General features: G+C 31.1%; 1 protein-coding gene across 1 annotated transcript in view; it reads left to right on the top strand.

The window, feature by feature from the left end:
* LOC142333220 (uncharacterized) overlaps positions 1–8,949 on the top strand; it is a 59,499-nt gene extending 50,550 nt beyond the window's left edge. The window contains exon 8 of the mRNA XM_075380204.1: positions 4,999–8,949. Coding sequence (XP_075236319.1) covers positions 4,999–8,773 — 3,775 coding nt within the window. The 3' untranslated portion in view covers positions 8,774–8,949. The remainder of the gene's footprint in view (positions 1–4,998) is intronic.
* Positions 8,950–26,935: the final 17,986 nt, after the last annotated feature.

The raw sequence follows: 26,935 nt of genomic DNA, 5'->3' as shown, positions 1-26,935 counted from the left end.
TGCAAGTTCTCTGACAGTGCGACTTGCATGCACCAGATCGTTGATTTTCTGAACGTGGGTATAATCAGTTGAAGTTGAAGGCCTCCTTTGGTGAAGGGTCATCTTTAATTGACTGACCACCACTTTTAAATCATGAAAATCACTTGTAACATAGCATGCGACCCAGAGCATCACATATGTAAGATTTTTCAAAATTTGAAATGTTTCTTTGAAAGTTTCCCCTAGTTTCATACAAAATTTTACATTGTATCATTGCTCCTGAAAATTGCACATTACAAAAATTGCTAATAACTCTTAAACATGTTGCACTCAAATAAAAATAACACTAAAACGAGCTGTTAACAATCCAAGAACAACATGTGGTATCATAGGAGTTATGCGGAAAGCTATGCTGCCAACCGAATGTCACTAAATATCTTTGTTGGCGCATAATTAAAAATTTCCAATTATTTTCTGAATAGATCTCTTATGTATGTTAGCTTGTATTTTTTCTTATAACTCTGGGCCTCATTGATCAATTTTCTTCAATCTTGATAGACAGGTACTACCTTCGGGGAGGAAGAAGGTATTAAATTTTTGTAAAAATTGAAAAAAGACATGGAGGTGGCTTAGCTGAAAAAAAATTGAAGTTTTTATTGAGAGTTTTTAGCAAAGACCTTTTCTTACAAAAGTTAAAGTTGTTTTATCAAGAACACAAATTACCAAAAAAAATTAATATTCACCCCCTCCCCAAAAATTATTTTATAAATTTTTTTTTTAGCTACATCTTACTGCAGTAAAGGAGTTAATGGGAGTTTTTTGCATCTATATTTTCTACATCAATGGACCTATAAACTACTAAGACTTTTTTTGCCCTTCCCAGTCTTTGGTATAACAATCTTTGGTATCAGCAAAAATGTTTTTTAAATTTAAATCCACCTTACAAGTTCTCCATTTTATTTAAAATGTAAAAATTCTAATTTTTTATAACCCTTACCGTTAAGACTTTCTTGAAAAAAAAATAGCCAAAAATTTTCACCCCTTCCTAGAAAATTACAACTTTGTTTATTTAAAATTGCGGCTGTATCTTCTTTCTAAACAATTTTAATAATTTAAAAAAATATTTAATACAATCACTTGGGGAGTATTTTCTTACAATTAATTTTACCTGAATGCTTTCCCTTAAGTATGGGACCCCCAAAATGAAAAAAATTTGCAATTTCAAATTTTTAATGCTCAAATTGTATTTTGTTAAACAATAAATTTACTAAAATAGTTTAATACTACTCGCCTGATAAGGGGAGAGCAACAAATTAAAAAGAAAAAAATTGAAAAGATTTTTGTGGCCAGAAAGTGTTTTAAAAATAAATTGCATAACTGGCTGTGCTAGTCAAGTTATGCGATTCAATGCTGGCCTTTTTTTTTTAGTTTAATTTATTCTACTTTAAAGATAAAATATGTATTATCTACTATTTTCTTAATTGTAAATAATTGATATAGATGTATATACAATAATTTAACTTAAAGATAATTAAATTGCGGCATTTTATTGTTATTTCATTAGTAAAATTATGAAAGTTGGCCATAATAAGGAAGGTACCAAAACTAGATTGGCATGAGGAAGATGACATTGATTATTGTGCAAATGAGCAAGTATTATTAAAAATTTGGTTTGTAGTGTTCGTTCCATATATAAACTATCTTTCTATTATATAACCTACAGATTGGTACAACTGTATGTCATCAGCTGATTGTAATGGTTTTATTTACTCAACAAAATGCCACTTTGTTGAGAATTTTATATTATTTTTGTGTTAGAATTTTGATTTTTGTAATATTAAGTTAAAATTGTTCAAGCGATTATTCAGTTGGAGAAAGACTAGGTTGCTCGTCTGACTGACGGTTATCATCAGTTATTACTGATTGAGCATCCTTCTGTTTTCCATTTTCAGAGTATTACAATACTCTATTAAAATATATGTGGTGCAAAACATTTCCATCAGGTCAGTTTTCAATTTGAAACTATCTAGACATCCTTTCAGTCAGATGAGTAGCATTGTTGTCATTGAGAATCCTGTTTATTATCAGAGCTAAATATTCTCCTAAATAGGTAGTTAATGCTCCACATTTTAGGTTGTGTCGAGGCAGAGCTCCTGACTGTTCACTCAGTTCCGCATGATTCACTCAGCTCCTGACAGTTCACTCGGTTCCATCTATACTATATAAGCCAGCTTTGCATTAGAATCAGGCAGTTTCATCTCGTTTCAGTAGATTGCTTGAAGATTCACATTATCTTGTATAACTCATCATTCATCATTGATATACGAGGGTTATTTTTTTTCAAGGTCCGATCGGTCGTGAAATAAAAAACCACGCAAAAATCAGATGAACCTTTGCGCAGCGTCTAGTATGGCCTTCAATCACGCCGATTGAAGGCCATACTAGACGCAAAATATGTATCACTTGGTTTAGTTCTGAACACGCAGCTAGCATGTAAACATGTCTACAACAATAGCATCTCCCGCCAAGTGTGAAGTGCGTGCGGTAATTCAATTTCTTCAGGCTGAGGGGTGTAATGCAGCTGAAATTCATCAATGAATAAGTAATGTGTATGGTGAAACTTCAATGAGTGACAACAAAGTGCGACAATGGTGCAGGAACTTTAAAGCAGGACGTACAGATGTTGATGATGCAGGCGGTCAGGGAAGGAAGAATTGTCAACCGATGATCTCGTTGAGTGAGTAGATGAGGCAATTAAAAAAAATCATCAGTTCACAATTTCTGTATTGAGCGATTCGTTTCCTGAAATTTCTGTACACCATTGTGAGTGAGAGAATTCAGTACTGCAAACTATGTGCGAGATGGGTTCCCAAGATGCTGTCCGACCATCACAAAACAATGAGAATGGACGCCTCCCTAATGTTTCTCCAGCACTACCACAATGAAGGAGAAGATTTTTTTAACAAAACTGTCACAGGGGACGAGACACGGGTCCATTTCGAAACTGAAGAAACAAAAGAACAATCTAAACAGTGGATGCATTCTCATTCTCCCAGTAAACCAAAGAAGTTTAAGCGAACCTTCTCCAACAGAAAGTGTATCTGTTCTGGGACCGGAATGGAGTTCTCTTGGTGGAATTCATGGAACGTGGCATGACCATCACTGCAGCCTCATACTGCATGACTTTTCAACGTCAACGAAGTGCAATTCAGAATAAGCGGAGAGGAATGTTGTCATCAGGCATTGTCTTTCTCCATGACAATGCTCGGCCGCACACTGCAGCTGTAACAAAGAAGCTCCTGCAGCATTTTCATCGGGAACTGTTTGATCACCCACCATATAGTCCGGACTTGACTCCATCTGATTTTCACTTCTTTGCTTACATAAAACGCTGGCCAGGAGGACAACATTTTGGCACAGACATCGAGCTGCAGACCAGTGTAGAAACATGGCTGAAAACACAGGCGGCTATGTTCTATGACGAGGGAATTGGAAAGTTGGTATCATGCTACGACAAATGTCTAAATCGGAGTGGCAACTATGTAGAGAAATAGCATAACTATGTAAGCACTTGTTACAAATAAATTTTTTTTTATTTTTACTGTAGTTTTAATTTCATGACCGGATCGGACCTTGAGAAAAAAATAACCCTTGTATTTGTGAATTACATAAACAAAAACTATATAATAAATACAGTTTCTATTCATAACTAATTCAAGGCTTTTTATTTAAATAATTGAACCAGCACCTAATCAACTACATGAATAATTCAACCTAGCCACGGTACTTCACCAAGGCAGCAGTTATTCGACAGGTAGTACTGAAAAAAAGATTTTAGATTTAAATTCTTTAAGCTTGTTTATGTTAATGAGCTTTCTGATTGGGATCTGACGTTAAGGAAAATTTTTTTACCAAACTCTTCTAAGCCCTTGTGTATATGAAGAGGGTTCTTATACAAGTAGGAATTTCATTGTGATCATTTATTTACTGAATACAATGTAGTGAATTAGAAGTACCATTAATATTCTTTGTTTTAGTCTTCTGCTGTTGTGATGTAATTGTATTGATGCTCAGGAAGATATTTGATGACTAGAAATTCAGTCACATTGACTTGTCCTAAAATAAAATTTATGGCCTCCTTGTACAAGTTTAATCCTTTTTAAAAATTCTTTAATCAGACTAAATAATTATAGTTTGAAACATTAAATTTTGGCTATTTGAAAGAATAGTTTAGGGGTAGCACATCCCACTTCAACTGTTACAGTAATTCTGCAGTTAAAATTGGCAATATGAGAGCAAGCATTGTCCTGTATGAAACAAACAGAAAATTGGCTAACTTATCACATCACCTTCTAAAATTTTAACATACTGTTCATTGATAGTTCTTTGTTATGTGAGAAAGTTGAGATATTTTGAATCCCAAAAGAATGTCACCATTATTTTCTCTTTGAAGATGTGTTTTTCTACTCTTTTATATCTTTTCTTTATAACTATTCTGTACTCTTCATATATCTACGGAATCTGAATGGTAACTAAATTTTATCAATTTAAGATTAGTTTTATACTTTTAACACTTTTTACAAAGATTTTTTTAATACTATCTTACATATATTTTCACAATTAAATGCTTTAAGTTCATTAACTAAGGATTTTGGCAAAACAAGTGCATTTCATTTTTAATTCTTGCCTTGTTTCTCTTTGAATTACTTGCAAATGCTTTATACTTTTTTTGTCTTTAGAGAGAATGAGATGAGATAGATGGAAAGCCCTAAACTTGATTTTTAAATCTTCTTTTAATATAAAATGGAATTAGTGTTATTCCTGCACAGACTTGTTGATTGATTTCATCTTACAAAAGAAAGATCAGTAATTAAAGATGTGTTCTAACATGCAATTGTTTGTTCAATGAGTAATGTCTTCCTTGCACTCATTTATATTTATACTTTAATCTTTCTTATAATTTGTTTACAGTGTTATGCATGTAATTGTTTATTTATATACTGCTTAATTCTTTTTCAGACTTAAAAAGAAGTGCAATGAAATATTAATATATTTTACCGATACGTGTATTAACAGTGATTTAAAAAGCACGGACGAAGATAAATTGATTAATAAATATGCTGAAAAAAATGTATATTTAATTCATTTAAATTGTCATAATACAAAGGATGAATTAAAAATTTTATTACAAAAATTTTACTCAAAGACTATTATTTTACTAAACTCGTTTAATAAACAGTATAGAAATTGTTTATTACCAAATTTGTTTAAAAGAATAGAAAAAAAATGTGTTGAAATTACAGATGAAAGTAATGCTACTTCTAATAATAAAATTCATTGTGAAGAGGTTATTGGAACGGATAAAAAAGAAAATAAAACTGTAAGTGCATCTAAACCACCTTCAGATGATTGTAATTATCCACTTACTAAAAAACATATTATTTGTAATGTTGAACCAGTAGAGTTAAGAAATTATTATGAAAATACATCGGTTCGTAAGTATAATAAGAAAGATGAATCTAAGGTTTATGGTGATCACACTTATGCTTGTAAAAATAATAATATTGAGGATAAAAAAAATGAATTTGAAAAGAACGATGAAAAGATAAGCAGATACAATAATGAAAATTCATTTTTAGCATTATCTGGTAATAAAATGGCAGAAAAAATTGATGATTTAAAGAGTAGACAATGGTTAAAAATTAATACTGAACATCTGTATACAAAAAAATTATTGGATATTAATAATAGCACTGATAAAGTAAAACAAAAATCAATCACAGTTTCAAATTGTAGCAGTAGATCTATGTGTAAAAAACAAATGATTGACAGTTGTAATAATAATAATAATAATAATAATAATAATAATAGCAACAACGACAACAATAATAATAATAATAATAATAATGATGATAAAATTAAAAAATCTGTTCTAAATATTTATAAATATTCTAATAGTGATGACAAAAAGTTTATATGGCAAGCAGTTAGTGGTGGCAACAGTGATAATGTTTTAGTAAAATATTTATCATCCAGTGATTTAATGAAAAGCGTAAATAGTACTTGTAAATTAACAAAAGATGTTTTTGTGAAAATTAGAAAAATTGATAGCAGTAATGATATAATAAAAATGAATAAAAGTAATAAATTAGTAGTTAAAAGAAATGAAGATCATAAAAATGATTATGTTTTAAATAAAACTAATAGTTTTATTGAAAGTAATATTCCAGATTTGAAAGAGAAAATTTTTGATATTGGTAATGAACAGTTGACGATAAATGAGGGAAATAATATAAATGATGATGATGGTGGTGGTGATAATAATGTAAATTATAAACAACAACAATTCGTTAACAATGAAAATATTAATTTAATAAAAGCGAACCAAAAATGTAATAATAATAATAATAATAAAACTGTATTATCAAATATTTTTTTAGATCATACTTATACGACCTGTTCAAGTATAAAATCAGGTCCTAAAACTTATATCAGAGGTAATAATAAAATTAATGATAAAGAAATTGAAAAATCATTAATACCTTTATGTAAAAAAATTGTTTTAAAAAAAAAATTAAATAAAAAACATAATAAATGTTATAAAAATTTTTCTAAAAAACAAAAATGTAAAAGAATTAAAGACAATAAAGTACATTATCGAGATAAAATATTATTAGATAAAGAATTTTGTTCTTTTAGTGATCAAAGTAAGCAAGTCGATCTTCCATTTAAATATTCATCGAATAATGTTGCAAGATGTGCATTATATGATATTAAAAAAAGTGAACAATTGTTTAATCAATATCTTAATCAAACACAGCATACTAATAATGATTTTTCCGTATTAAGTACATCGAATCCAGTTTGTTCTACAAAACGTATGTATGTAAATCCTATTACAGTACATAAAACTCTTTTACCTAAAATTACTATTGATATTACATCAAATAAAAAATCTATCGAAAATCATTTGATTAATAATAAGAATACTTCTGAATTTGTCAGTAATTCGTCAGTAATAAATGATATGAAATATTTAATGAATGCAAGAAGTGATAATTTATTGCAAAAATCGAACTACGATATCGCTATTATTAATGATAAAGAAGTAAATGAAACTACTTCATCGATTGTTCTTCCATGTTTATCTGATAGTATAAAACTGGATGAAAATGATAAAATCAGTACAAATAATAACTCTTTAGATGTTACTAAAAAAACAAATAAAAGATGTTTTTGTAACAAAGTTGTAAATCCAAACGAAAAGCATTTTTGTAATTTTAATAGAAAAAATGTTGAAAAATTATCAACAAATAGTTATTGTAAAAGAGTTAAATTTAAACATATGCATTACAACGATGACAAATGTATTTCATCTACAAATGATTCTACGGTTTCAATGAAAAAGCCAGTAGTCATTAATGATTCTGATAAATGTGCTAATAATAATGATATAAGTAAAAATTTAACAGATAAAATTAAAGAATTATGTCCATTTCAGTGTTTTGTTCATCTTAATCGAATCGATGATAAAAATTTATTTTTGGTTAATAGAAAAAATATTGTTAAATTTAACAATGATAGTAAAATGGATGTTGTGTCTATTCAGATGGAATCTAATGATAATATAGTTCCTACAAATAATAATAATAATAATGATAATATTATTGTAACAAATGATAATACTAAACCATTGACAAGATTGGAAGTAAAACTAAATAAGAAATGTATTACGATTCATGAACCGCATTTAATTAATAAAGATGATTCATTTTTAAATCACGATAATCATTCATCATTTATTGATTATAAAAAAATTAATACATCAAATTCAGCAAAAATATCAACAGATGAAAGTAATGTTGTCAGTTCAAAATCAACTGATAGTCATTTACGTAACAAAACATCAGATATAATCGATAGCGGTAAAAACATTATTAAAAGTAATCATCCATTAAAATTATATCGTACGTTAAATTTACAGCATTTACCTGATAAAATGAAATTAAAATTATCTCATCAAGATTGCAGGTTTAAAAATAATCGTGCTTGTCGTATATCTAGTCGTTTAACAAATAGTGGTAGTGCTAAGTTTATTAAATTAAGTGATTGCGTTTCATCGTCAGACATAAAAAATATTAACAGCAATGTAATACCTTCCTTGTCAATTAATGGTGACAGCGAACATTGTTTAGTAGTTAAGAAAAATGACGATGTGTTTAATGAGATGGAGAAACGAATAACTTATAAAAATATTGCAAAAAATGATGATGATGTTATAAACTTAATTAAAAGGGATGATTGTAAATTAAATATTAACTTCAATGAACTCATTGCACCATCGACTTCAGTCAATTTAGAATCCTCTTTAATGTCGCCATCATTTGATTGTCAACATAATAGTGATTCAGGTACAATTAAAAAACACTTCATAAATTCTGAAATAGCATCATCATTAAATACATTACAACCGAGTATGTGTTATAAAAATATTTGTACCATTAGCGATAGTAATATTAATTGTAATAATAGTATACTACATTCTAGTAATAATAATAATAATAGTGTGTCAGACTCAAGATTATTAGAGTTAAATGTGCCAACGATGAATGACAGTCCATTTAGTTGTAGAAATAAATTAAAACAACCGATTCTTTTATTGACTGATATTATTAAGCAAGCAAATTTTTTATTGTATTTTAATTTATGGCCAAATTGGATGATTAGAAGTGTTAATAAGAAAACAAAAAGTAAAAGTAGATTGTGTACATTTAATAAAAGTTATAGAGAGTAAGTTAATTACAATTAAAGAAAATTATATATTCAACTATTATTAATGTTCAGTGTAGAGTTATAATTTAATTTTGTTTACTAAAAAATATAAAATATAATATTTAATAAAATAATTAGCAAAATTGTACGTGGCTCAATAGTTTTTAAACTCGTCTCCAAATTTTGTTGCAATTTGATGTCAAGATATTAAAGAATGTTTATATAGAGTTCTGATTTTGGTTTGTTTTTTTTATTTTGGTTTTGGTATAAGATCAAATTTAAAAAATAAAATTGAATGAATACGATGAATATAAATATAAACGTAATATGTATAAAAACGCATCGATTTTAAAAATTAAATCTGATTAATAACGCAGAACATGTGTAACAACACTAGATTGTCAAAGACAAATAATAATTGTGTGTACTCTGGTTTACAAAACAACTGACAAAGATGGCCTTGTAAAGAACTGTGTGGTCAGTTGCTGTGGAATTTAATTTACTTATTTATTTATTGATCATTACCAGATTACAGAATAAAATACAATACATAATTACATAAAACATCACATAACTACACATTAAACCCTGCAGAGATGCTTCAGGATCTGTACGCAGCCTCGAAAAGCCTAACGGCCAACACATAATAAATTTTACATTAATTAACCTATACTAAACTTAATAACTAAAATATTTTTTTCTTAATATTTTAATTTTTCCTTTATTTCAAATACACCGCATTTTCATTTAGTGTTTTAACCCAAATTTCCAATTTATTTTTGAAGCTTATATTTTTGAGTCATGTAATGACAACTTGAAATAAAATACTGATCTATATACGTGTTTTTTGTTTTATCATTGTTAATTGTACTGAAATTTCCCTCTGGGTCAATCCGTTCCAAGTGATTCAGCACTGCCACACTATCTCAGAAAAAATTTGTTAATTGAAGTTGTAATGCGTGGATTGTTGTGGTATTATGTTCTAGATAATCACTTAGGACAAAAGCTAATGCTCTTTACTTTCTCTTGATATTTATAATAAAACAAAAATAGATGAACTATAGCCTGCTTGTTTACTCAGAGGTGCCCTTATGCTTCATCTTGTACAAAGGAATAATTTTCTCAAAAGTCAGCTAGAACAATGCATTCATCATCTGACAAGATTTGATTTTTGTCTAAAATTTTTTCCTTGTGAATTTGCAATAAAATGATGATTGTTTATATTTTCTGGTTTAACAATCAATATTTCAAAGAATTTTTCCATGATTTTACAATTTTCGTCATTTCAGTTCTGTCTTGTGTTCATTGTTCATCTCAGTTCTTGTTATATTGTCTGGCATTGAGTTTTCTTCAGACCTGTTTGCCTGGACATTCTTGACATTTTCCCATCATACAATCATAATTATCTGTTTTGCATATCAGAATTTTCAAAAGATTTTTATAATCAACTTTGAGATTGGCACCATCAATCATCAGCTTTACGTTCTTGTGATATAAACAAACATATGCATTATGAGTGCCAGATGCCTGTGCAGCAACGCATCATTTTGGTCTTAACCTACAGAATTTCAGTCTTCCAATTTTAATGTCAGGGTTCTTTCTAAACTCAGAAAATAGCTCATTTAAATTACAAAGCACTAACTATTCTTTGCTGTGAACCTTAGTACTATTTCATCATCTTCATAAAACCTAACTTTTTGTTTTGTGTCTTCACTTATTACACTTTATGTTCTCCTTTTTTGTAATTCAGATAAAATTCCCTGTTGTTTTACTAGATTTCCTGTTAATTTAATAATATGTTCTGACAGTTAAAATTCATTGCTTCCTTGAGCTTGGCTTCAAGAATTTGGAAGTAAACTGATAATTTTAATTTTATTCTCTTTGTTAAAAATGTGAGTTTAGTTTGTCTATCAGATCATCATATTCGGTTTGTAAATTTTGAGAATTGTCATCTGGATCAGAAGTAGGAATTTCCTTTTGAAATGAAACTTCAAAGTTTTTTCTGACGCGATAGAAATCTTTTAAATTTTTGTTTTCAAGGCTTGCAGATCTTTCTCTTCACTTAATTTCCTAATTTTACAAGCAGATGGTAAACCTAGAATAGCACAAGCTGAATCTACTTTTTTTTATAGTTTCTGATGAATCATAAAATTCTTTACTGAACTTTCACCATCCTATTCTTTTTCCTCAATAAATATTTTAGAGTAACATTTTGGGCACAATGATTTCTTGGTACAGGAACACTTGATTCATAGAATAACATTCTAAAGTTATTTCTCTTAAACCTTTTTTTGTAGACTTTTTATCTTTTCTTGAAAGGATCAGAGCACGACTGGCCATGGAGATGATGAAATTTTTTTTAGTATTTTATTTCATGATATTTATAAGTTGAAGTAACTTCAGAATTCATTAAAGAACACAACATTCTTTCTTCTTCTATAATCTTTAATCGATTTAATGTCTTTAAGGAAAAACTTCATACACAGTTTTATGGAAAGCTTCATTAGAAAAAAACACTATAGAACATTGATACTTCATTTTGATTAAAGGTCACATAACTGTACACTTTAGGACAGAATAAAGTGAGATTAAAATTTTGTGTAGGGGAAGACAACACACAGTGTAGGCACAGACTTGCAGATGCTTGAGTGAGTCTGTACAATCCTGAACCTATCTACAGGAATTGTGACTCATTAGCACCATTAAGTAACAAATAACTATTAACCGCATACATTGTGTGTGAGTATGCATGTGTGTGCGAGTGCACGCCCACACATGTACATTTACATGTGTGTGTGAGCGCACGTGTGTGTATTTTATTTAATCATTTACATGTCTTTCAAAATTAATATATTTATTCACTTCTATAATTTAATTTGTTTTCAATTGATTTACAAATGTAGACCAATTTAATGATTAAATTAATTTAGGATTATTTTTAATAATGAATTAATTTATTATATTTTACAAACAATTTTTCATAGGTCCCAACTTCATGATAACATTATTTTTATACAGAAATTTTGTATGTAAAATAATCTGAAATTTTATATTGACGGTCTACATGCATATTTATAATAAGGTACTTCATTTATCTTCAAAAAATGTTGTTTTCTTAGTTTAAAATGTCTTAGAAATAATAGAATAACATGTTCAGTTATCCCGGATGTGGAAATTAACAATTTTTTGCTCGAATATACAATTTTTTTTATACTTAACTTCGAGTTTAATCTCAAAGTTGAAATTTATTTTGAAGTTTGATACCATAGAATCCTTTTGTGTGCAATTTACAGATTTTTATCTGGTTCCCAAACAGAGATATTGCCACTGAAAAATTGAAAAAAAATGCAATTTTTAAATGAGCAGATGATGAACGGAACAAAAATAGTTACTGTAATGTTTATATGTATGCTCAAAAGAACAAAATTTTTTTGAATTTTTATTAATTCCAAGTAATTTTTTCGATTCACATCAATCATTCATTACACAATAATTACAAACTAAAATACAAAACTACAAAAATGGTTTCTCACATCATTAATCATAAATTTAAAATTTTTTCTAAGCAAAATTTTAAATTGTTGAAATTTAAACATTGAAAAATACAGTAATTAAACTTATAAATCTCAAAATTAATTATAATAATAAGTTAACCTTACTTTTCTTACTATTGACATCATTTGCAAGACTTTTAATTTCATTTCCATTTATTTAAGCATTTATTCTAATTTATTATATACAAGTAGAAAGCTTGTAATGGTTTTTTTTTCTTTTTACCTGATATATATATATATATATGTTGACCACATTATTCATTTCAAAATTAATTTATGAAACATTCTTAGTGAAATTAACAGCAGTACTTTAAATTGACTATTGTCATTTATCAATATGTAATGTTTTAAGGATGTATGTTAATTTGATTTATTACCTTTTTCCATATCTAAGATTAGGCATATCATGTACACATACACTCAAAATGGCATCTATGTATACAAGCAGTAAGTTTTGTCATACATTTTTTGATAGTTATATGTTTACCCACAAATTGTATTTTTTTTTTTTTTAAATTATCACTGACAAATTGAAAGTAAAGCATGAAAATATTTTTTATAATTCTTTGTCGTTAATTTATCTGCATGATTACATGTTGGATCTATATGTATACACTGAGTGTTCTACCACGAAATATCTTTGTCGTTATTTCAGGAAGTGATTCTGGAAAAAAATTCATATAATCATAGTTCCAAAAATGTTTTATTTTTGAGTTATAGAGGGTTGAAAAATTCCACTGTGATTTTTTTTTTTTCTGTAGGTAAAAATAATTCAGCACAAGTTTTTTAGTCATTAATTATGGTAAAAATTAATATATTTGTAAGTTATTTGACTTAAAAATTATTTTATTTTTTTAATTGGTTCTCAGAACTATTTCTAACTTTTTTGTCATTTAAAACTAAAAAAAAAAGTCAGTTAAATGAAAAGCATTATTTTTAGGTCTAGCATAAAATAATAATAAACTTTTTATTTGCATTAATATACAAACTTAGTCTTCCTGAAGTTAAAAAAAGAATTGTTTACATGATAATCTTTTCAGTTAAAAATTAATATCAAATGATCACAACAATAATATAAGATAGTTCACTTAAAAGAACAAGAAATGTATTTACAGTTCTTAGTTCATTTTTCAGGGATTAAAACTTTCTTTCAAAATTTTTATATCACACTTTTCAAGAGACAGACATATTTCTTTACCACTCTAACCTATCTCAAGCAACTCTCAGTCAAATTCTCCCTCCACTGAGCCTTTTTCTCATTTGTGGCGTAAAATATCTTTATTAATTACCAATTAACAAATAAAATTATTTAATTTTGAAGAGAATTTAATTCTTAAAAAAAATTTATAAATAAAGCCATTAAAAACAAAACATTTTAGAAATCCAAATTTAAGGACATTCAGAAATAAAAAATTCAAAAGGAATTTTGTGTGTCTGTTTCTTATTTTCATTGTGAAGTAGGATGGCTTTCAAACATGTTTTAGAAGAATCTATAAACTATCTCTATTTTGTAGGAATGTGATGTCCTAGTAAACCCAATAAAGAATTATCGTATTTGTGTAAATCATTGTAACATTTTTTCTCCGTGTGAGTAGAATTAACTTTTTAAATCTCAAAATTCTTTGATGTAAAAAGATTAAAAAGTAATTCTCCTCACACAGAGAAAAAATGTTATGATGATGTATACAAATACGATGCATGTTGATATAAATTACTAACAATATATATAAAGCACAACAAAATCTATCAGAAAAGTAGGAATAAAACAACATACCAAAATTATGATGGTATTTCACATAAAACCCAGAATGAAACTGATTTTTTGGTCTGCGAATCCAGAACGAAATTAAATTTTTTGTCTGTGAATGCAGAACGAAACTGTTTTTTGGTCTGCATTTTTCTACAGTAATAACAACGATTGAGATTACAACATCAATTACGATGTCATAATAAAGGCCGTTAATTAAATCATGTTACTATGACAAATTTATTTTTTCTAGAAGGAATGAGGATATTATAGAGTTTAGTATCAATCTCATTCTATGATGTAATACATACCAGTCGTATTCGTCATTCTTATTTTTATTTAAAACTTTTTTAATGGTGAAAATTATAAAAAAACTTAACCCGTGGGACAAATTTTTAAGATGTATTTGGATTCATCATCAAAAAATATACAGGAATAAGCAAAGATTATTTGTGCAACAAAATACTTATAGACCGCTTAATATTCAAATTAGCAAAAATTAATTGATTTTCTTGAAGTTAAAACAAATATAATTTCATTACCTTCGAATAAATTTTCAAAAATTGTATCGTTAAAATTTATGCACTCATATCTTATTGACTTTTTTTTGCTTTTAATTGAAGTTGAATTATCTACACAATTTATTAAGTTTTATTTGTCAATTGGCAATTTAAAAAAGCTATTATTTCATGTTGTACCGGCCAATTCTGTCGTTTAATTAGCATTTTTATAATTTTAACACTAAATATATGGTAAAAATGTACCAACATTTTATTATAAATCAGTTAATAGCCATAACTTAAAAATAATATTTTTGGACCTATGTTTAACTTTTATTTTTTTTCTTCTACTAGAAGTACAAAAAAAAATAATTTTCTAAATCTGATCTTTTGCTAGTTGAAAACCCTATTCTATATTTGTATGTGTATAAGTAATTTTTTTTTTTTGAAACTGATGTAAGATGTAGATGTTATATGTTGTATTCAGTTAGTGTCTGAATTATTAATGTATTGCATTTTAATATTACAAATAAGTGAATGTACGTTTGGTTTAAAGAATGTACTTTACAAAAAAAAAAAAAAAATCAGATTAAGCAGATGTTTATTATTTCTGGTGATTAAAGTTAAAGATTTTGTTACATTATATTTATTGTACTATTTTTTTAAATTTATTAAGATTTATTATTAATTTATTTATTTATATAGTAGAACTTGTTAATTAAAATTTTTCAATTTTTTTTTTAAATCAAAAATAAAGTTTTCTGTATGAAAATAGAAATAGTTTGCTTAATGTGTTAAGAATAATTATTTTATTGAAGAAATTTCTCAATTGTTTGTTATAGTATAAAATTATAAATTGCTCAAAACTATCTCATGAATGTTAGAAAAATCAATGTACTTAACTTGGCATTATTATGTTCATGTTTCTTTATATTTTTATTATGTTTATTAAAAAAAAAACCATTGAGACTGAAAAAGCTCAAATTGTTAGGCAGTTATGAAAAACATATTGTATTCAGAGACAAAAAAACCTATTAAATCAAAAAACAGAAGTGCTTAATCGAATAATATGATTAGCAAAATGAGTACAAAATAGAATAAAACTTCTTTTTTTTTATCAAACTGGTTTTTTTTTGCAAAAAGATTTAATTTTATGTGTAACATGTTGAGGAGATAGTGATAAAAATACTGCACATAATAAGGCCTACATTACAAAGGGGTTTGATAAATTCATGTCCACAAAGACAGTTTTTCACACAGAATCTTTAACTTCTTCTTTTATGTCTATATATTAAGTCATAAGGATGCTCCAAGTTTTTCAATCTCATCCTTATGGTATAATTTATCAGAATCTTTAAAATTGGCAGATGTTTTGGCAATAATTTCCATAGTTTTGTGTAAATCATTTGCTGGAGAGAGAGTGGACACAAACGGTGTTTCCACTTTTGGAAGAGACTAAATCAAGGTAATAAGAGGAAGCGTAGGTATTTTGCCAAAAATTTCGCGTTCGAGAACATTTGATGAGCATTGTCGTGGTGGAGGATCCAAATTCTTATCAGATTACAGGCCTTTTCTTCGTTACATTTTCATAGCCGTTGAGCTGGGTGCCTGGGGAAATTGTGTACATTTGGGTAAGAGATAGCCGATCTTTTGTACCATTAGTCAAATAATTTTGCTTGGCCATTCGCAGAAGACTTTTTTCTTTTTTTCTTGTAAAATGTCAGTCTTTTCTATAGTTACTTATTTAGGCGATCCAGCAAAGATTCATTATGTTACCTTGCTATATTTATCATTCTCCAGTCAATAAAATAACCACGAGCAAATCAAAAAGATAATACATTTACTGCGTATGAATTTTTCACCTTATTTTGGAGTTAATTACCTGACCTCAATCTACTGTTTTAACTGTTCCTTGGTTTCAGGTAGGTAATGTTGTTTCTTAACTTTCATCGATTATTATGAAACTGCAAAAAATCCTCTCGATTATATCAAAACAGGCCCCTGTTTCTAAACTGCGCTTAGAAATATTTACTTGTTAATGTTTTTGATCAAAGATAGATACGACCAAATGCTGCACCCATCTTACTGATAGTTTTCATATATGTAAATATTCTTGTAAAACATGATGCATTCGTTCATCATCTTAGCAATATTTTGCTTTTAATCTTCTAACTGTCGTTGATCATTAGTTTCCGCAGTTGTAACCAAGACAGGATGTGCGGAACAGTCAACATTGTTTGACTTGTTTTCTAATTGATAAAGCCGGAGTCACCATTATATTTACCCAACGGGTCTACTTATCTTGCAGATTTGCCTTTCAAAATGTAATGTTTGATCGGTACATGAAATCCTTTTTTATCTGTTCTTTGTAAATCGCTAAACTTGATCGATTAATACAACTGCCAACAACAGAATTATAAATGCTTATGCTGAAATTTGGTGCACACTTAGTGGAGATGCAGCAAACTACCAGCGTGATCCTTTGACTTTATGTGGACTTAATCAAACACCTCTGTTATTAAATAATTGTATTGTTTTGATTTTTGTGGATATTTCTTATAAACAGATATGTATGGAGTTTACATTAAAAAGTCACCGATTTGATTAGAAATACAGTAATACCTCGTTTAACACTCAGGATTAGTTCTGCCAACCATTTTACATTCGTAAATTTTCGTTAATTTTACTGTTTATAGTATTTTTTTTTTTAAGTACAATTATTTATATTTAGAATAGAATTATTTGTTTTATTAGACTTTTCCAAAAATACAATACGGTAAATTGAATTACGTAAGAGTACAGTTTAATTATAAAAAACGAACAAAAATTAGTAGGCCTAAATGTAATAAAATTATAAAAAATTACCTTAAATTATAAAATAAGGTGATAACATTTATTAAATTAAAAATATTATTAGTTTGCAATAAAAAATGATTAATTTTCAAATAAAGAAAGTCTGTTTTAAGATAATGATGGTCGGGGCTGTGGTTCTTCGACCGCTTTCGTTTTCTTAGAAATGTAGTTTGTCAAAGTCGCCTAATCTTTCTCTTTGTTTTCTTTCATTTAATAATTCCTGGTAACAAGACAAAGCTGACGTAAATCCTCTCTTAACGTTATCAAGAAACAATAAGGTCTTCGGCTCGAAGTTGTTTTATTCGCAGTGCGTTACTGTGGGACAGAAATGCGAAATAAGCCGATCCTGAAAAACGTCGATTGTAACCCGTTTTTTTTTTGTTTGCTTTCCAAACGACTGGTATATCAGTTTTTGATGTACCTTTCATTATACGCGGTGGTATCTGAGAAAGATACACCGGTATCGGTTTCAGTTTAAGATTAGCATCGGCACCTAACAACAAAGTTAATCGGTCCTTGCCTGCCTTGAACCCAGAAGAACGCTTCTTCACGGGAGATGAAAGTTCGAGACGGCATCCTTTTCTAGAATAGGCCCGTTTCATCTACATTGATTATGAGTTCAGGCTGATAATTCCCGCGTTTAATCGTAGATTTTAGTGTCGTAGGGAATTCTGACGTATCCTGGTGTTCTGCATTAGTCGCTTCACCGGTGATTCGAATGTTAGGCAAATTTTATCGTTTTTTAAACTTCTCAAACCCTCTGTTGGCCGTAAATGTTTCCGATTTGCCTCTTACTTCATTTTGAATGTAAGCAAAAATGCTTTTAGCTTTCAACATGATTATTAGCCGACTTAACGGCACGCTTCGCTGTGTTTGATCATCGATCCAAATGCTTAGTCTTTTTTCCATTTCTTCTAGTACGCTGCTTCTAGATCGAGTTATTTTTGTAGCGAAGAATTTTGTAGATGTCAAAGCAGACTTTTTTATTTTTTTTAAATTGTTCTAATTGTAAACGGTGCCAAATTTAAAGAACGGCCTATATCAAGTTTACGCTCACCAGTTTCTAATCTTTACATCAAAGTTGATACTTTTTCTGGGCTGTTTATTTTTTTTATCAGGCTTCGATTTCGACATGATTTTTGAAAAATACAGTATATTAAATAAAAAACAATAAATTAATAAATTTACGGAATGAGATATATTAAACGGAAGAAAATTACATTGAAAAACGCGCTTAATTGAAACGAGAATTTTTAGCACGACTGCTCAGCTCAACTGTTCTTTACTGTTTGTTTTAAACTGTAAAACGGTGTCACAGGAAGTGATGTGTTAGCTACTGGAGTGTTCGTCTACGCTTTGAAATAAAAGGCTTTGTCCAGTCACATATAATAACTGCATCGAGTACATACAGTATATTGTATCGAAGAAAAAACATTTTCTTCCCCTTCCAGCACGGTTAATCAACCATCCGGTAGACGATAAAGAATTATCCTGTTAGTACCTACGTACTGTACTTTCAATACTATAACGTTTTAATAAAATAATTTACTTGAAATTCCGTTCAAGAACTTGTATAATAGCATCAACTGATTTGTTTCGTGTTTGAGAAGAAGAACAGGCACCACTAAGCCGCATTAGAGGTAGTGTCAGATTTACACTGACCATAAGCCCTTCTCCTCAAAACACATGGGACCGGGGAATTATATAAAGGTATTATACAATCCCCATAGTTATTTTTGGCAATAGTGTAACATAAAATATATATCTAGGTGAATCTGTTATTTGTTTTAAAGACCCCTGGACTCCTACAGACATCATCATCCTGCAACAGCTACCCTCACACTGAAGATCCTGGACACTGCGGACTAGTCTTGCAGGTTGTACGGTCTTCCCTAAATCGTTTCTACAACTACTTACACCGATCCCGTGCTTTTTTTCCATTTTCTTTTTAATAAAATTGCTGACTATTTGGTTGACCACCTTCCGTTTATCTTTTCCCTCCAGCATCCTCTCAACAATATTCCTCGAGCGGACCTGATATCCAGAGGCCTTCCGACCTGGCTGATCTCATCCCGAACAACAAAATATTGCGTGTTCTACCGTATGTACCTCGCCACAGTACTTGGATGTGTCAACTGATTTTCTCGAGTGGAGATAGGACAAAAACATCCGTGTTCGGAAAGGAACTGTGAACTCGAGATTGAGCTCACCACGTTTCCTATTAGATAGCTTCCACCTTGGGTTACGGATGCCCTTCGTAAGGTGTTGCAATACTACCGATTGTAAGTGTAGGCCGTGGGGATGCCAACCCCCAAAATCTTAGAAAGTTACTTTTATTCGGATTTGAATACTAGATCGTGAATATCTGTGTTCTTTGGTGATTGGGTTTCAATTAACCACACATCTCAGGAATTATCGACCTGAGACTGCAAAAGACTACATTTCATTTACATTCATACATATCATCCGCTGAAGTAATTCCTTACGATAGTTCCGGAGGCCAAACAGAAAAAGAAAAAATCTTAACGTGTAAGACTCCGCGTTAGGGTTAGTAATATCAAAGGTGGACTTGAAATTATCTAATAAAACGATTCTTTTAATTCCTAACGTCGGTCACATAGTTCTAAAAATAAGAAGTTATAAATTTAAAATCACACGGGAATGAACTTCGTTCGTCAGACGATTCGACTTAGTTGCAATTACCGCGCCATCTATCAGCTGCACGAACGTTTATAAAATTCACTGTCTATTCACTGTTAGAGATTATCTGAATAAAACTTACTAGCGATTCCGCAAGAGCTGAGACTTCTTCAACGTTATTTGTATTATTTGACCGAAGCGACTTCATCGAGGAATTTTCATACCGACCGGAGAAACGGCTCTAGCCACCCTGCCTTGCCGGCGCCAAGGCCAGTTTTCCCACCGGGCATGAACTTGCAGGATGATATTCCATAAAGCGTACGTAAACAGAACGGATAAAATAATAGACAAAAGTCGAGCGAATACAGAGGCCTCTTTACCGGTTCAACGTCTAGGAAAAATTACTCGCTTCAAAATATTATAATACGATCAGTATATCAGAAAAAAATCAGTTCTTACAGAGATTCTGATGTAATACGAGGCGCGACAATAAAGTAATGAGACTGATTTTTCTTTGCAAGATGTGGCAACCCTACAGTTTGCGTAGGCACACCATCTTTGACCTTGGTCTATAAACTACTTCTAGTCCAAGCGGCACATTGATGCAACTGCTTAGTCGTGAGTTGTGCTGTAATAAGTGAACACGTGTTTGTGTCCCTCGTCACAGAAATGAAACCGCAAAATATTGCACAAAGGTATGCCATTTTTTTTTGCGTTAAATCGGGTGAAAACGCGACGACAACTTACGGTAAGCTTCAGAAGGCTTTTGGAGAGGAGGTTATGTCAAGAGCTCAAGTTTTTCGGCGGCATAAAATTTTTAGTGAAGGCAGAACGAATGTTGAAGATGAAGACCGCAGTGGACGGCCATCAACCTCACGGACAGATGTCAACTTGACCAGGGTGTGTGAAATCGTACGATCTGATCAAAGATTATCCGTGAAAATGATTGCACAAGAACTCAACATCGATCGAGAAACGGTTCGTCTAATATTAACTGAAGATCTTGGTATGAGAAAGATTTGTGCAAAAATGGTCCCCAAAAATCTCACACAATAGCGAGAAACACGGGAAAATGTGGCAGCCGATCTGTTAGAGCAAACGGAAATCAATCCAGATTTGTTGAGCCGTGTTATCACTGGTGATGAAGGATGTTTTTCAATACGATCCAGAGACAAAACGCCAAAGTTCGCGATGGTGCTCAAAGGGATCACCCAGACCAAAAAAAGCTCGCATGTCAAAGTCAAAAGTGAAACGCATGCTTGTGTGCTTCTTCGATTCCAAGGGAATTGTTCATAAAGAGCGGGTGCCTCCTGGACAAACAATTAACCAATATTTCTACAAAGAAATTTTAGAAAGACTTCGTAAACGAGTTCTTCGTGTCCGTGCCAACATAGCTGATAATTGGATTATGCATCACGATAATGCGTCATCCCATACTGCTCTGTCAGTACAGCAATTTTTAACCTAAAAACAAATTTCAGTACTACCACAGCCACATTATTCACCAGATATCGCTCCGTGCGACTTTTTTATATTTCCAAGAGTCAAAATGGAGGTCAACGGACACCATTTTCAAACAACACAAGATGTCCAAAAAGATGTGACGAGGGTCTTGGAGGATATTACAGAAGATTAGTTCCAGAAATGTTACCGTCAATGGCAGAAGCGCTGGAATAAGTGTGTGCAATCAGAGGGGAACTACTTTGAAGGAGACAACACTAAACATGAATAAAACGGTAAGCAACATTTTTTTTCACATCAGTCTCATTACTTTATTGTCACAACTCGTACTTCCTTGAAATGCATTTTCTGTGATATCATTAAATTTTTTCTCCCAAACTTTGGATACTGCAAGATTGAATTTTCACAAACTTCAGCGATAGAAAACTTCTAAAACTCTTAATAAGATTCTAATTTATTGATGTTTAGACGAATATTAACGCAGAAGTTTCCTAAAGCTATCGACAAAAAGAAATAAGTATTAATATTAATAACATACATAAAATATAATGTATTTATTCCCTATAATACACCCGATATAAATTAAAAGTTAATTTCGGAGATTAAAAATTTGTATTTTATTTCCGGGAAAGTAGAAAAATTATATTTAGGGGTCTGTATCTCATCTTACACGACGAATTAAATCGCCGAAAACTGTACAACGTGAAGAAAAATAATAAAAAATTTATTATTATAAAAATTATATTTTTTACTCCTAGTGAAAAAAAAGAGAATGAATATTCAGCTAATTTAAATGATCTTATAGAAACCCCAGTAAACAACAATAAACATGTCATTTTAATGAGGAAATTTAAATTCTACGCTAGTCCGTAATATTATTTCATTCACTACAGCATCTTGTTTATCAAACACAATTAAAAAAACAAAATACGCATTTCCATATCTTTCGTATCATGCTTTGGAATAAAAATTAGTATTCTACTGAATTTAATTAATTAATTATTAAACGATTTTAATGTCATCATACGCGAAACTTTTTAACATTTAAATTATTTTTTTTTTTTTTATAAAAATGTAATGGATAACTTTACAAACTTAGCAAAGATTTTTAATTACTTTTATCTGGCAATCTATATAACCTTTATCCAGATTCTGAATCAAATACAAAAAAAAAATCCCTTTCGGCACGCCGGAAGCCGAAGGTAAATTTCATCGGTGCTAAATAGGGAATAAAAAAGATTCCCACCTTAAGTTAAGAAAAACTTCAGATTTACTTAAAACAACAATGGTTGCATGTGAAAAAAGTTTCACATGTTTAGCATACAAGTCCCATCTTCTTACAATTCTAGCAACATTTTGGTCATCTCTTTCCGTAAGGGTTGGTCATATCAAAAATTGTTTGAAACAAAAGTTTTAGGTAATGTTTGAAGGACTAACGACCACTTTAAACCGATTCGATACTGTATCTATTAAGGGAGGTGTGATTCTTTTTGTCTTCAAAACCCAATTTTTTCCATCCCCTAGGACAGTAGTTGGTGACATAAAAAAACTTTAATTAGGTAAGTTTTAGGCCCTTATCCAAAGAATAGTAACAACTTCAAACGAATTCGATATTTTACTCAATAAGAAAGTTATAGCGAGATATTTTGTTTTTTTCGAAAAACCCCTTCCATTTCCACTTTAATGGTCCGATTTTGGCCGTTAACGACTCAACCGAGATTTTGGGACAAATTATTTTTAAGAAACAATTTGAAAGTGATTGGCGCAAAATTACGGCAGTTAACGTGCCAACAAAAAAGTGAAAAAAAAAAAATCTTTATATATATATTTCTTGTGTGCGTGTGTATGAAAGTGAACTCCTCCTAAACGGCTGGACTGATTTTGATGAAATTTTGTGTGTGTGTTCAAGGGGATTCGAGAATGATTTAGATTCACAATTTGGTCCACTGGAAAATGTTTTTTTATTTATAAGTAGTTGTTGATTTTGGAATGTTTTACATTGGATTCGGCAGACTGCGCTACCATCGCAGTATCGAATATTCAATAATATTTATTTTAATTTCAGTTTGTCCCGACAGTTGGTGCTGCGATCAAATTGAGAAAAATATTTCGTAATTTTGTGTTATTATTGTGTTACAAATAATCGCGAGAAAACAGTTCTTTAATAAATAACAGGCTAATAAATCAGATGGAAATGTAAACAAAGGAAAACCAATCAGATCAATGCAAGATGGCCGCTGTTAAACACAACGACCAATCACAAAGAGCCCGTATGGCCGTTGCCAATGTAAACAAAATCGCAACTGATTAAGTAACAAGTAGGCAGCACTGCAATCGCGTTTAGAATTGTGCGCGTATTGATAAATATTATATTATTTATTGAAATAACGTTTTAAAGTGTAATTAAAAAATATACATTGTGCAAATTTGTAAGGTATTGAAGTGAAAATGTTTTTTTAATTTATTTATGTGTTGTTGATCTTGGGATGGTTAAGGTTCACAATTGGGTCCGGTAGGCAGAGCTGCGATCGCGTTTTAGAAGTTTTTGTTAATTTTTGGATTATCAGTCAAACCCGGTAGTTGGTGCTGCGATCGGATTCTAGGATTTTTTTTTATTTTGTTGCTTTTTCGCATATCAGTTACTTGCGTCGTAGCTTAGTGTTGTTCTTACATTAAAATTCGTATTTTTAACGTACTTGTCAAGGGTGACAAGAAATTAAATATAACGATTCAAGAAGAACATAGCGTTGCGTTCATTTCATCATATACCATCTCATCAAAAAATACAGTCCACACTAGCTGTAAATTGGCCATTTGCCCAATGATCATGCGACAAGATAAAAAACTCGGGTACCTTCCACCTCTTAATTAGCGAAGCCATATATGACGTCCACCCTTTTGAACACATCCTTCGGCCAACAAACGTTCATGATTCCAGTTCTCCAATATCACCTGATTCCAGGATGTTTTCTACTTACTCTCTGATCTCAGCTCTGTTCGACCTTTGTTTATTCTCAAGGTATTGTCCGCGTTTCGTCTGAGTATCACTGCTCTGGCTAAACATCGGGTTTGGTATTTCGTATAAGGTATACATCGTAGTTTCTTCATCCTTAGCAAATTCTAGTATCCGATAAGCGCAATCTTTGATTTCGCGCTTCTTATTCACGTTCTTTTTAATATGCAAATTTAACTCTTCAATTTCTTGCATAAAATGATCCATATCGGTACCGTCCGTAAGATCCCCATCGCTGCTTATCGTCTATTGCATCTATTTTCGTCTTGGGGACTCGCTTCTATCACCTCCATCGTATTGCTCTTGTCGTCTTTATCACCTTTGATACCTTTCGCTTTTTCTCCCTTCGTTTGAGTTTTATCGCCTTTCTCCTTATCACCTTTCGCTAAAGACGGTCCGGGGACCGAAACGTTAGATCTTTTTGATCTTCGTTCCGCTCGCCGAACACTGGAAAACGGGTCAAATTTCTCGTCGCTTTGAAAGGCTGTTCTGCCATTTTCTCAATAACGAGTTACGATAAACAAAAAGTAACCGCAGATTCTTACTCAGGATCGAAAAACAGTTGAAATCGACACCCCATACGGTAAATTCCGAGGGGGCTGTGGCAGGGGACGGTGGGGAAAACGTTTTGGGGTAGAGGGTAGGTAATTTGTATGAGTCCAAAAATGCGGTCGGAAATTTTTTTGGGGGGTTTGGGGCAAAGGTTAAAATGGTCGGGGATGACGTGAAACGTCTAGAAACAAAATGATTTGGCCGGGAAAGGATTTTTTGGGGGGTTTTTGGATTGGGGGTCAGGAAGGAGGCCCGGATCAGTGGAGATCCGGGATGATTTGGGTCTAGAAGGAACGGGTAGTCAGAAAAATGTAAAAAAGGAATCCTCCTTATAATTGAGACGGCTAGGACTTAGATTAAATACGACCAATTTCCTATACTACAGTTTAGGAAAAAACGAAAAATCGAAATAACTAAATACTCCGTCGTCCGAAACTCACCAAATTACGTGTCCATATCCATTAATCATACACCAACAAACTCCAGTCCAAAGAACCTTAAAGATCCTCAAAAAAACCAGTCCAAAATACCAAAAACAGAGGAGCAAAACTACACACGTCTGATCACTTGTGCAATCTCAACTCGACTATGAATTGATTGACCGTATGCGACCATACATAACATACACGCTTGAGGGATCGTGTCGACCCTGAACTGTTTGTCTGACCCCCATCAAATGTGGTTTGACCAACGACTAACGTGAGTAACATATTTAAAGGAGCTGAAGGTGTTTAAAATGTTAGACATCCTGAGAGTTGTATCTAATACTCGTTGGAGTGCTGATCGAGTATGCATGTTGCACTTCTACCGAGCTGTGATCCGTTTCCGCTTAGACTATGGCTGCATGGTTTATTCGTTCGCACGAACTAGCGTCTAAAGATGTTCGATGCAGTCCATCATGTATTTATACGTCTTGCTACAGGTGCGTATCGCTCAAACCCCGTGATAAGTCTGCTACTGGAAAGTGGTAAGGCATCTCTTTGAAATAGACGGTACCAAATGATATGCTCATATGTAGCTCGTATTAAAGCGTAACCAAATCATCCTACCTTTGATGCGGTATTCTCCAACCAGTATGGTAATCGATATGAGGAACGGCCAAGACTGCTCCTCCAGCCATAAGAGCTCATCGACTTTTCTTAGCTATAAATATACAATTGACTCCAGTTTTTACTATTGCTCCTTGGCATTACCTCCGTTGACGGCCTTCTCTAGTAAATTATTCCTTTAGTCTTTGTCGGTACCGTAAAAAGAACACAAATCCAGTTAAATTACGAGAAAAATTGTGTAATCTTATAAATTGTGTGAATTCTAATGCTATAATTTACACGGATGGCTCTAAAAATGTTAATTCTATTGTAGTTGGCAACAGACCATATTTGGCCTTCCCAGCATCGTCAGCGATTTCATTGCGGAGCTGTATGCTATTAATAAGGTTTTAAATATAATTAGCCCAACATTTCGACACGTACTTCTCTGTTCAGATTCCATGAGTGCCTTACGACGATTAGTGACATGTATTCACAGCCTGTGAGATTCAGTGTGTTATTTCTCAAATGACTCAACGTAATACAACTGTGAGCTTCTGCAGGATCCCCAGTCATATTGGAATTTCAGGCAATGAGCGCGCTGATAGTACGGCAAAAGTGATTTATTTCAAGCTTCCTTTCACAAAATCGCGTTGTTTCAGTCGATCTTGCTTGTGTCTGATTTATCATGAATAGCAAAGTGAAGAGAATGCTATATCAACAATAAACTTCGACCAAGTTAACAACAATGTGTCCTGTGGAGCTTTTCATGCAGGAATAAGCGTCAAGAAGAGGTTATAATTTGCCGTTTTCGAATAGGACAACATAAATGCCGG

This window comes from Lycorma delicatula, chromosome 12, assembly GCF_047948215.1.
Source record: "Lycorma delicatula isolate Av1 chromosome 12, ASM4794821v1, whole genome shotgun sequence".
NCBI lineage: Eukaryota > Metazoa > Arthropoda > Insecta > Hemiptera > Fulgoridae > Lycorma > Lycorma delicatula.
This window is presented reverse-complemented; position numbering and strand designations above follow the sequence as displayed.